Raw genomic sequence first — 12,016 nt, forward strand, 5'->3', positions numbered from 1 at the left:
AGTATGCATTTAAGACCTGGATGTAGACAGTGTGTTGAAATGTGTGAATGATTTCATTCCCACAGGAATCTGTTGCTAGCCCTTAACTGCAGCAAAATAACCAGTTGAGCAATGCCTGGGAAAATGTAGTTTCACTCTAAACAAGATGGAACATGAAGTGTTTCATTACCTGTTAGTGAAACACTTCATTAGTAGGCAGTGGAGGGATTTGCTTAAAATATGTAAAATACAATCAATTAAACTATAAGAAACTATGAAAGACATGAAAAATATTTTAAAGATTAAAGATAAAAAATGAAAGTTTAATGAGAGAAAAATCTTCTATCAATACATCTCATCTGTGATGCACATGAAAACCTGACAATAATAAAGATATGTTGTCTAATTAATTGATATGTTTTGTGATTTACCTCATTAAAATCCTCCATGATGATTACTATGCAGCATTTACAGAATACCAGGTGCCCAATGCGGCACTTTTTTAGCCAGAATTTTCTAATAACTGATAGCGTGGACACGCCTGTGTTTGAACAAGAAGTGCTGTGGAGGTGTAATCACACAAGAGACATTTTTTCCAGGATTTGAGGAAAAGAACTTGACGCTGTCATCTGGCACAACACCGGTGTGAATCTCTAAAAGGTAACCATAGTAATCACATTCAGCAATAGGAAAATATCACTTGATTTATTGCGTAGAAAAAGTTTTCTAAGTGAATTGTTTTTCTCTTCCACTATTTTGATGTTAGCACAACTACTTTGCCTACATTTGTTCTCTCCGGCTAGTAAGTGTAACTGTAAAAGCTTGCTTTTGACCTTTCTTCTCATCCAGCCATCATCTTAAATACTACTCATGTTTTCTGAGTATCTAAATAGAAAACACATACATTTGTTTTGCTCTATTGGATCTACAATACTGAGCTTTCACTCCTAATTTTCTTGCTGTCAAGATGCCTGAAACAGCAGAGGCTGTGTCCGCCACTCTTACAACCAACAGGCACTGCACCATAGAGATAACCAATATCAGTGGCAGCTACTGTCTCATTAACCCAAAGTAAGTCTTCAACTGCATCACTAAGCTTGCAACTTAGAGTAAAGAATACATTGAAAGTACATTTGAGATCTAACCCCAATCAGGTGGTTAGATCACAGCACATTTCCATTTACTGTGTAGTACAGTGATGTTTGATGTTAAATACATAGCAATGGCATTTCAAAACTCCATGTAATTTTAGATTTAACTGTTTAAAATGTAACCACACTTGTTTTAATTTCCTAGTCACTTTAAGATGCATGTTTTCATTTACAGTCAGAACAGTCAGACACAGTTGACCCAGAAACCTGCATAAGTATTCACACCTCCTTGAACTTGATTTTTTTTAATATTACAATCTGGGGCAACTTGGACAGAACAACGAGGAACAATGTAATGTGAAAGGAAAATAAAACCAGGTTTTCAAAACTATTTTCAAAGTCATATCTGAGAAACGTCAATACTTTGTAGACTCACTGTTGACAGCAATTGCAACTGCAGATCTTTATGAGTGAGTTTCTGCCAGATTTACTTATTGAAAGCCTGAAATCTTTGCCCATTCTTGTTTGCAATGTTGCTCAAGCTTAGTCATAATGAATAGAGAGTATTCAAGAATAACACTATAGATTCTCAGTTGTCTCTATGTCTGGACTTGGTTGGCGCATTCTAGTATGTGAATGTGCTTTGACTGTAAATGTTTAAATTCTATCTTTTATGTAGATAAATGATGTCCTGTTTGCACAGCTTGTATTATATACATACTGTGTAAGCATATTTCTTTTGTTTCTGTTATTCTACATGTGCTGTGACAAAACATAATTTGTTGTGAGGAATTATTCAGATATTGATTCTAAACTTAACCTGAAGAAAAATAAATCTAAACTAGGACATTGTAGCTCTGTTTTTATAGTTGTTCCAGCTTCCAAGACTAAAATGTTTTGGAGTTAACAAAAGTTTTTTCTTTCATCAGGATTGTATTTCAGTTTTTCTCATTAATACTTATCACATACCCGATCCCTTTTGAGAAATGTAATCCCAACTCTTTTCGCCTTGTTCAGCGAAAAGAGTAAAATTTTTTGGTCTCGTCTGATCAGAATAACTTTTTTCATATTGTTCTGTGTTCCATATTACTTGTGGCAAACTGTTAATGGGACATACTAGATCTTTCTTTAAAAGTGGCTTTATTTTTGCTACTGTTCTTGTAACACATGCACACGTAGATTATTAGTCGTAAAAAATTAAAACATATCATACTTTGTGTTTTTTTAATAAAATTGCAAAATTTGAAAAGGTTTCAGGAATGTCAATACTTGTAAAAGACACTGGTAATGTAAAAAAAAAAGAGTGAGTTGCACAAAACAGCACCAGAATGCACATCAAGTCTTTTGCCATGTGTGTCATGTTTCTGCATTTGTCTAGATTTGTCAAGACTGGCCATATTTTGGATGGGTGATTTTCATATGTGACATTATGTTGCTGAGAACATCTACCAATCTATCACGCACTGACACACTCTGCCTCATTGCACATCGCATGCAGGTAGAATCACTTTTACTTAGAAGTCCATAGTAGTACACCTCCAGTCATACTCCATCCATCAGTGTATACTGTTTTTCCACCCCAACACTCAGGAAGAGCATCCCCAAACTTTAGGAAACTTTGCAAAGTTTTTTCTCGTTTTTTTCTTTGCAACATTGCTGAAATGTCTTAAATATTAATTTCTAACTTGTTTTTCTTTAAAGGGTTTACATGACAAGTGGCTTTTCGTACCACCCACCCCAGCCCACAGTTCGCACCCAAAAGACAGAAGTGTGCTCCTTCACTAAGGATGACAACACCGCCACTGGTGCGGTCGGCCTGCTAACCTACGACCTGTTCCACATGCAAAGCCGGGTTTGTTCGGAGCGCATGGCCCTCATGTTCTCCGTGCCTTTCGACCACAACATTTACAAGAACCGGCTGGCTGTAGGTGTGGTCGAGCATTCCCGGGCCTGCGACAAACATCTGTACGACCAGATGTATGATGGGAAAGATCTGAGCAACTTCACCCGCTCTGAGGCAAACGGGTGTGGGCTGGAATATAAAGCAGCACATGTTGATTTAAGAGCCACAATGTCTACAACAGGCAAAGCTATTGTTAAAGTGGAGCTGTATGATAAAATGGGCCGTTAGTGTGCAGGTCGACTGGGTGTCGTTGTTGTTTGTTGTTTTTGTGACCTTAGAGTGAATAGAATTTGTTTGATGTGACCACTGTCGACATCTTGAAATAAATAAAAAAAATGCATTCAGGAGAGGAAGACTGATTTTGCTGTCATCTGTATTTTGCGTCTGCTGAGCGATATCAATATCTGACAGTCAGCTCATTGATTTCCCATTAGCTAATGCCTTGGACTCATGTACGTTGTACTCTCTCTTCTCTTTGATTATGGTAATAAAACATTCAGACCCAATGCTTGTGTTGCTTTGTGTGGAGTATGTTTTCACTCTGTATGCCTGCATTATTACTGATGAACAGTAATTATTATTTAATCTCTTATCTGGATCTATTCAACTCTAATGAGAGGCAACAGATGGAAAGCTGGCATAGATGTTTTTTTAATCTGCGCAATAACAACACGGTTCTTCACTGGCTAGGAGACTTTTCATCTTGCTGTTTGTGTGGAACTTGGAAAACAACAGCTTCAGTAGTAGAAAAAAATAAGAGTAAGGAGGCTCCAGAGATGTGTGCCTAGACTTACCTTGTTTACTTTTTTTCTGTTGTTCAGTAAAAAAGGAATAAGGTTCCCAAACTGGTTCTCTCAGATGGATTTCATAAAAAAAGAAAAAAGGACAGGACAGGATAAATCTGCAGAGTTAGCAACAAAGAGATCCAATGGGAAAGTATCAGAGATGGATCCAAGAAAGGGTGGGGTTGTTTGATGATACAGGGATTAATCACATTCATATTTTTACAGTGCTCTTTTGTGTAGGCCCATACTTACTAATGTATGTATGTGGAAAGAGGGTGTGCTTGGTCTAATGTGTGTTATGTTGCAAGAGGGAGGGGAAAAAAAACAGCACCTCCTATTAAGGTGTCTTTTCCGACTTCTCCCATTTTGCTTTTGGAATACTTGGACTTTGTTCACCGGTAAGTTTCCAAAAATCACTTTTCCTTACAAAATTCCTTACAAATCGCTTTTGCTTGATAGGTATTCTATGTGTTTTAAAGAGCATCATTATAAAAAACTAACAGAAAAACTGATGCATTTATTACATCAGTATTTGTTATCTTGTTAACTCTTAAGTGTGACACAAAGACTTAACAGAGTAGGAGCTATAAAACATCCTCACAATACACCTGAAGCTAAATTTCACCGACTTTCCATTGGTCTCAGGGTTTTTTTGGGGGTTTTTTTGTACTTTATGTTGATAAGATGAAAATTGATCAAAGTATTTTAAAAATCGCCAGTAGCCATGTCTCTCACGTTGTTTGACTCTTTCTGAAATACTTTTGTTTCCCAAATAGATTACATAATTGTTGCAGCATGACGGAGTCGGCTGAAGCTGTGGCAGCTGATATAACCAGCAAGAGAAGTGTGACTATTGAAATCTCAAATGTCACAAATAACTACTGCCTTATCAGTCCCAAGTAAGCAATTTAGTAAGCAATTTGTTGATTTCTCATAATATATTTTTGTTATATCTTTCAGGCCATATTGGTAAAGGAGTTTTTTCATTGGTAATGATGATGATATCTTACTAACTTTAGCCAACATATTTGCATGATCTAAATATTTTTCTTTTTGGGGGTGGGGGAACATAATGCACATTTTGCACCAAACCACACAAAAATCCAAGACAAGATGTCCCTATAACGTTTATCCTTACATGCTATGCAATAAGGACCAGATTTGTTTAGGCCCACAATTCTCTTCTTAATATCTTGCAGAATTTCTTTCGAAAAGCGCAATATATTAAGAAAGAATGTTGGAGACCTTAACATACATCCCTGATATATGTCATTGTTAACATTTAACTCAGGTACTGTGTATTAACCTATTGGAAGCTTTAAAAGTTATCATACTTCATCCGGGCTCCCCTGAACTTTAAAAAAAGGATATCCTTTGTATACAAAATTTTGGAAGTGAACGGTATCATTTAGTAAATAATTCTGGTAATCCTAACTGATCCAATCAGGACATGTTTATTGTGATTCAATGTTGTCCAGTAAGTAAATAGATTTTGAGTTTGCTGTATTGTATGTAAGAATCTGTTTCAACAGTTTGTTCTTATTTTTGTTATTAGAGCTTACCTTGACAATGGAGAGGTGTTCAATCCACCTCAACCGACAGTACGCCCCCTAAAGACAGAGGTGTGCACCTTCACCAAGTCTGGTGGAAAAGCAACCGGTAGCGTTGGCGTCATGACCTACGATCTCTTTGAGAGGTCCCAGAATGACTACATTGAGACCCTGGCCATCATGTTTTCAGTTCCCTGGGACTACAACCTGTACAAGAACTGGTTTGCGGTGGGCATCTATAAAAAGGGTCGCAACTGTGATAAGGATTTATTCAAAGAAATGTACTATGAGAAGAAAGAGCATGAGCGTGGTTTTGTCAGAGGGGAAGCCAATGGCTCAGGAATCAATTACGTGGGTAACTACCTTGACATCAAAGCAACTATGTGTCCGATGGGCAATGCCATCATGAAGGTTGAGGTATGGGACAAGCTTTTCACACACATGGAACAGCAGGCTTACTAGAACCCGTCCCAGTTGCAGAATCCTTCTTCACAGTCTGTTTTTCTGCAGGCTTCTTCCACTACAATGAGCATGCACTCTTTAACAGATGTTGTTGCTGACATGTGTCTCTATGGCTTGGTATTACCCTCTTGCTTATAATCTTATAATCTGTTTAAGATCTGAATTTGTTTGGGTTTTTTTTAGTTGTGCTAGAAATATTTTTCTTTTTATATCAAGAGCCTTTTTGTATTTCTGTGCTATTCAGTTTTAAATGGGCATCTTTAGGAAAGGAAATCAAAGGATGACTCAATGAAGGATGAGGGCACATAGCTTAATAAAATACCCAGAGTGGCTGTCTGAATTCACCTTGACGTTATCCTTTCAGGAATAAAATAAATCTTTTCTCCAAAGCTTATTGTGTGTCTCTGTCTGCTGATTGGGGTTAAAAAGAGTGCATAAAGAGGACATTGAAATATTTTAATGCGAAAAGATTATTATTATTTTCTTTTTTTAGCATGCATTCCATCCAAGGCATTCTTTGTATGTTTACAAGGTCTTGATTACTTTGAGGTGGGACTGAGTTTTTAATAAATTGCCTGGATGCCTTAATCTGCAGTACGTCATGGTCACAGTAAAACCTTAATAAAACTGTTCAAGATTTTCTGTTGAAAGCAGAAAGACTAAAGTTAAGGAGATGTTTTGTAATTATTAACAATTAAACGCACACATTTACTCTGAAATCTACAGCAAAAATCAGAATAATTGTGTTCTTTATTTTCTTTTCGAAGTTATCATCTTAGCAGGTTGAAAGACACTTAGATTGATTTGACCGCCCAATAAATTACCTTATCTCAACACTAAGTATTTGCTGCAACATCACTGCCAGTTCTTTAAGCGACTGCCATTAACCTTTAGATGTATTGAGATTTAATGCAGGCGGTGAAACAGCTGCTCTTCATTTACATCTCATAAGAAGATATCAGGTTTCAGCAGATCTATTTGAAGTCTCCATGCTGCCGTTCTGGTTCTGGTTTCCCATTATGTCACAAGGCTTTTTGCAGCATCAACCCTTGCCTCAACACAGAGGCACAGATCAAAGGTTTCAGTTGTTGCTGTTTCATTTACATAAAAAGCAAATAATATAGAGGAGGAAATTGGGCCTGTGTAGACTTAATCCGTAAAGCTTTTTGAGTGACATATTGAAGATATTGACACACATTTTAGCTTTTAATCTTTTCTTTGTGTTTCCAACAACTGCTCCTAAGACTACTTTCATTTTTTTCTATTATGTATTTTACCTCAGAAGAGCTTGCTTGTTTGCATTCTTTGTTGTGGGCCTCCCAGGTTAGAAAGACACACAACTGCACCTGCAGATATGGATATACTGGATAAATTCTATCATGCATTGTGGGCTTTAAATGTTGGGATGAAGTCAATCGTAAAAGGAGCATAGAATTAGAGATTTTAAATATGAAATAGAAAGAATTAAGAAAGTATCCCATCCTCTTTGAATGAAGGAACTGTTTGTGAATTGAAGCAGGTGCAGTTTACCTCGAAAGAGGAAGGAGGTTAGAAAAAGAATTAGGAGAGCACAGGTGTAGAAATCTTCTACCTGAACATAATGCTGAAAAACAAGCTGATCTGAACAGCAAAGAACCACATGTGAGGTGAAATCTTAGAAATTGTCCACCCAATTACCTGACAAACAAAAAATAACCCCAACTGTTGTTTGTGTGTGCTGTGTTTTGCAACAGACATTTTGACTGAATGTGCACATAGAAGCAAAAACTAACAAACCTCCCTGACCTAATATTTGAGAATAAACTTCAGAACTTAAATCATGCATGCAAAACCACATTTAGCTTCTTTTTTTAAAAATTTCTTTTTAAACCTTTACAATTGAAGTGTGGTTGTCCACTGCACAAAATGCTCTCGAATACTGCCATCTAGAGGCCTGCTACGACAAGAAGCGTGGTTACACCCACAGATAAATCTCCAAATCAAAATGATATCTTTGAAAAGCAAAGGGTAAAACATATTAGATAAAAAAGCAATACATTAAATGTATTCATTTAATCGGTCCAACTAATGATGTCAGACACCTTCCTGATCAAAGCTTCTTTCTTTTTTCTTTGTTGTTTCTGAAACTACTTTGTCACTGTCTTCCTGAGCTGCCACCAGCACCAAACATGTCATGACATCCAGCAGGGTCTGGTTGTCTTTGATAGTTCACCATGTGTCTGACCTGATGGGTGACAGCCTAGAACAGAGGGCTGGCAGCCTTCCTGTCAGTTTCAGGCTTCCACTGTTAGTTTAATCTCTAAAAAATCCAAAAGTTTCAGGGCAGAGCGGGGTTTCACTGACCCGCACGCTTGTTTCCAAACACATGCAGGATCTATTTCATGATTTCTTCAGCTAAAACACAGGGGCCAAAAGTTATGTTTTTTCTGGCTAGGTATAGAAAACAGCTCAGGTTAGCTTGTTGTTTTGAAATCTCTCAGCATGCAGAGAAACACAAATATGTATCATGTAACAGTACAGATAACGTGGGGAGAACCTTTCATTGATTTTCCTTCTCAACTTTTTTATGCATCTTGATAAATAACTTGGATCTTCAGAACCTCTTAAGTTTGAGCTACATTTTTAAATGTATATGAGACCGGACATATTATTCAGTTATTTTCAACCGCTGTGGTGCAAGTTAAATATTTTGTAATATTTTGGTTTTGTTGGTTAATTTTGAATATCCATTTCCCATTTCCCACAAGATATCAAATGGATCTGTTTTTTTTTTTTTATCTGTTATTTTTCTTTATCTGTTCTTATTTGTGTTTTTCAGTCTAACTTTGTGTTTGGGTTTCTGACCTATCCTGGAGATATGAATGCTTTCCTTGACAATTTAGCAGTCATAGCTTAATGTGAGGATGTGTCAGTGTTTTGTTTATCACTTTAACACTTTCTCCTCAGTTCCAGGTTGTTTATGAAATATTATTTTGCACATTTAAGAGCTGCGCTCTGTCGCTTATCATAATGCTGTCTGTCCACTAACACATATTCAGCTGTGAAAAAACCTCCTACAGAAAAACAGAAAAAAGATTTTATTTCCCTTGGTTTTTTAGTCTTTATTTTTTCTCTGAATCAAGAAATGAGACATTGGCTGTAGTTGTTGATTTGAATTGTAATTTACTGGCTGGGGGGAATCTTAGACAAGAAGTACATAAAATACAGTACATCTAGTCCACAGTAATTCAAGTTAAAAAGGTTGGTTATTATGCCATAAACTCTCAGAGCTTCCCAAAGTACCATCTGTACGCTACCAATTATCTGTGTGGCTACCTCTACAAAAGCAGCAATAAAATCAGAGAACTGTAAGTTAAAGTTCCTTGTTCTACATATTGAAAAGTTACTTACATGTGCAAAACATTTGAGATAGCTGCCAAACTTTTCGGAGGGATGGGTGTGAAGTACTGTGCCAACCTCAGAGTAACTGCAAGGAACCAATGAGATACATGTCAGACTTTCTTGGCCTTAGTTAGCAAGGTAAATGTTAAAGTTCATAAAAGTACACCTTAAGTACCAATAATAATACTGAAAAGCAAAATATTACATACATACAGTGATAGTCTTATGTCTCTGTTTACATCCCAATGATCTGGTGAACTAGCCAGGAAGGACTGCAGTTAAATCTGCAGCCGTCCTTGCATTGACTGCAGTTTGATTGGCAAACATAGCAGCATAGAGAGACTTTGGCACTGAGGCTGACAATGTCAGGTTCAAGGCTTTATGGAGCATCAGTAAAAATAAATAAAAAAGAAAGTTATATTGGAGACACTCTGTCAAGTTACTGATGTGTTATGGAATAATGAATGCTACTTTAGATGCTTTTATATAGTTATATAATCAAGTTTCAATCTGCTTTCTTCCAGTACACATTTACGAATCTTTACACATCCTTCACATGCCAGAAATAATAAATTTTAAAAACTGCACTCTTTGGTGTGAGTTATTGAACGTGACATAAGTAATTAATTTTTCTGTTGGTTTGTGAGCCAGGAAGCTGGCTCTGCTGTGTTGGAGCTGACCCCTCAGCTGGCTGACATCCCGCTGGCAGCTGATGATTGGACATTCAAGTGGGTTTGACATCAGAACTGCTGCCCGATCAGTCAGAATAAGCTGAAAGAATTGCAGAGCGGGAGCAGCCTTCTTTCTACACCAGCTGAAAATTTGAGTGAAGTGGAGCAAAAATATTCCCAAGTTCTCCAATGATGATGAAAAAGGAGAAGGTCAAGCTTAAGGTCAGCTTCAATGTTTTGGCAAAGGGATTTAGAAAAGACTGTCACAGACATGCAAAGAGAGAGAGGGGTTATACAAATGAGGAGTTTTAAGAAGTTTGAAAGATCTTAAAACTGCCTTTGATGCTTATAAATCCAAGTACTCATCTGCACCATTGTCATGGAGGAATTACCGTTTTTTAAGTAACATTGATTAATTTGATTGTGGTTTACATGTATTTATGTCTGCAAAGTTCTCTTAAGATCCCTCTTAAGAGGGAAACTGCATTTTAAAAGAAAAAGCCACATTATTTGTTCCATTTTATCTATAAAACTAAGATGTGCAGCTATATTCTTCTTAAAGAAAAGAGGCTTTGGATCACTTCCAAACAACCAGTACACATTGAGTCTTTTTTTAAAGTTCTAATTAAACACTGCTTCATGCAGATTCCCACTGCTCCTCTTTGCAGAACAATTACCTGGTCAAATTATGTTTTCAGTTTTCTGCCAAATACTGTCAGACAGTTGTTAAAAATGTCTAGGTAAACAGTTGTGTGATCTAACATCACCTGCAGTGATTTTTCACATATTCAACCCTTTGTTTTTCACCAGACAAACCAATCAACTTTTGAGGGGAAGGTCTTTTTCCTTGCATGATCTCCAAGTAGCCAGCAGACATAATGTCTAGTGTCTGATGAGGAGACACATTGACCCTCTTTGCACCAGTTCTAACTGTGAGGTTGGTGTGATTGTTTTTTTTAAAACTCACTCTCTTACTGTCCTCCTTTCTGTGCATGACACCCAGACAAACTTAGGCAATCGTTCATCATTGTTTGTCACAGTTTCCTTTTTAACCTTTTAATAGTTGGTCTGTCCATAGATATGTACAATATTTTTCCATTATTGTTATTTCATGACATATAAAGTTCAACACATACCTACCTCACTTTGAATCACATGTTTTCTTGTTCTTACCACTGTAATTGTCTCAGCAAAATGGGCCTATCTCACATTATACATATACCTCAATGAAGCAGGGGCTTAATTATTATTATATAACTTATAACCTACATAAAATAAAATATAAATCACAGAATAATTAATTTATTACATTTATTTGGGGTATTGAGGAGCATGGCACTGAGAATTTTCTTAAACTCTTTTCTTCCAAATGGTTTGTTACTATAGTAAAAGTTACTTTATTTTTTAAGACTTCTACACATTTTTAACAGGGGAGCCAATGAAAATAATCTAAAACAGGACTCATCACTACATATGTACTCAAACTAAACAGCTTGTTACAATTTTGCATAAAGCCACAAGAGGGCAAAGTTTTGCACTGGAGTTTTATAATCCACTTGGGTGTCGTTGGCTAAGCTGTGAAAATCATGCAGATACTGTTCTATAATGACAATAGATGTATATACCCTAAGATATAGATATACTCACATCTTTCAGTATAGTATAAAGCTTGTTTTCCAGTCTGCTATAACAGTAGGGAGGGACACAAAATGGATGAGATCAGAAAGAGGGGGATGGGGTGGTAGAGGTGGTGAGCATGACCCTATATCTAGAGAGGAAGAAAGGTCACAAAACACACTTTCCCACATAGCCCAGCCCAGACACACAAGGACACACTCACAGGCGTTAAACAGAGGCTCTCAGTGCACTGTGTGTGTGTGTGTGTGCCAGATGAGGGTGTGATGCATGGCTGCTGTCATGGCTTCCTTGACTACATCAGGGCTCACACAGCACAGAAACTGTAGAACCATGTACTCCCCACTGAAGATATCATGAAGGGGGGGAGACATGGCCATATGTGGTGGTTCATCAAACTAAAGTATAGTGGAGAGGATACTTTCAACAGAATGATGCAGCAATCCTCTTAGTTGTCTTACGACTGAGTTGGACTAGGGTCTTTCCATTGAAAAAGTTGTATTCCTATTATTATTTTCCAATTATTTTCAATGCAGCACAGCCAAATAAACAAGCAGTA

The 12,016-nt window shown here is 37.0% G+C and overlaps 2 protein-coding genes across 4 annotated transcripts; both read left to right on the forward strand.

Annotated features, from left to right (window-relative positions):
• Nucleotides 1–528: 528 nt before the first annotated feature.
• On the forward strand, nucleotides 529–3,479 carry LOC122821235 (bryoporin). 3 transcript variants are annotated; one of them, XM_044098972.1, is made up of 4 exons: nucleotides 579–639; nucleotides 746–781; nucleotides 942–1,050; nucleotides 2,772–3,479. In XM_044098972.1, the coding sequence occupies exons 3-4, from the start codon at nucleotides 947–949 to the stop codon at nucleotides 3,199–3,201; spliced, it is 534 nt and encodes a 177-aa protein (XP_043954907.1). In that variant the 5' UTR covers nucleotides 579–639; nucleotides 746–781; nucleotides 942–946; the 3' UTR covers nucleotides 3,202–3,479. The 3 variants fall into 3 exon arrangements, with proteins under 3 accessions (XP_043954905.1, XP_043954908.1, XP_043954907.1); XM_044098970.1 differs by lacking the exon at nucleotides 746–781 and having other exon boundaries at nucleotides 529–639; XM_044098973.1 differs by lacking the exon at nucleotides 746–781 and having other exon boundaries at nucleotides 565–639; nucleotides 947–1,050.
• A 549-nt stretch (nucleotides 3,480–4,028) lies between these two features.
• On the forward strand, nucleotides 4,029–6,154 carry apnl (actinoporin-like protein). The gene is made up of 3 exons (XM_044098974.1): nucleotides 4,029–4,156; nucleotides 4,535–4,657; nucleotides 5,314–6,154. Exons 2-3 carry the CDS (start codon nucleotides 4,554–4,556, stop codon nucleotides 5,768–5,770), a joined length of 561 nt encoding a protein of 186 aa, XP_043954909.1. The 5' UTR covers nucleotides 4,029–4,156; nucleotides 4,535–4,553; the 3' UTR covers nucleotides 5,771–6,154.
• The last annotated feature ends 5,862 nt before the right edge of the window (nucleotides 6,155–12,016 follow it).

The sequence above is a fragment of the Gambusia affinis genome, linkage group LG19, assembly GCF_019740435.1.
Source record: "Gambusia affinis linkage group LG19, SWU_Gaff_1.0, whole genome shotgun sequence".
In the NCBI taxonomy this organism is placed as follows: domain Eukaryota; kingdom Metazoa; phylum Chordata; class Actinopteri; order Cyprinodontiformes; family Poeciliidae; genus Gambusia; species Gambusia affinis.

Excerpts from the sequence above, each read along its gene's own strand:
- LOC122821235 (XM_044098970.1), top strand. The coding sequence starts at position 947 with ATGCCTGAAACAGCAGAGGCTGTGTCCGCCACTCTTACAACCAACAGG. Across the intron at positions 1,051-2,771 it reads TACTGTCTCATTAACCCAAA|GGTTTACATGACAAGTGGCT; the intron begins GTAAGTCTTCAA and ends TTTTCTTTAAAG.
- apnl (XM_044098974.1), top strand. The coding sequence starts at position 4,554 with ATGACGGAGTCGGCTGAAGCTGTGGCAGCTGATATAACCAGCAAGAGA. Across the intron at positions 4,658-5,313 it reads TACTGCCTTATCAGTCCCAA|AGCTTACCTTGACAATGGAG; the intron begins GTAAGCAATTTA and ends TTTTGTTATTAG.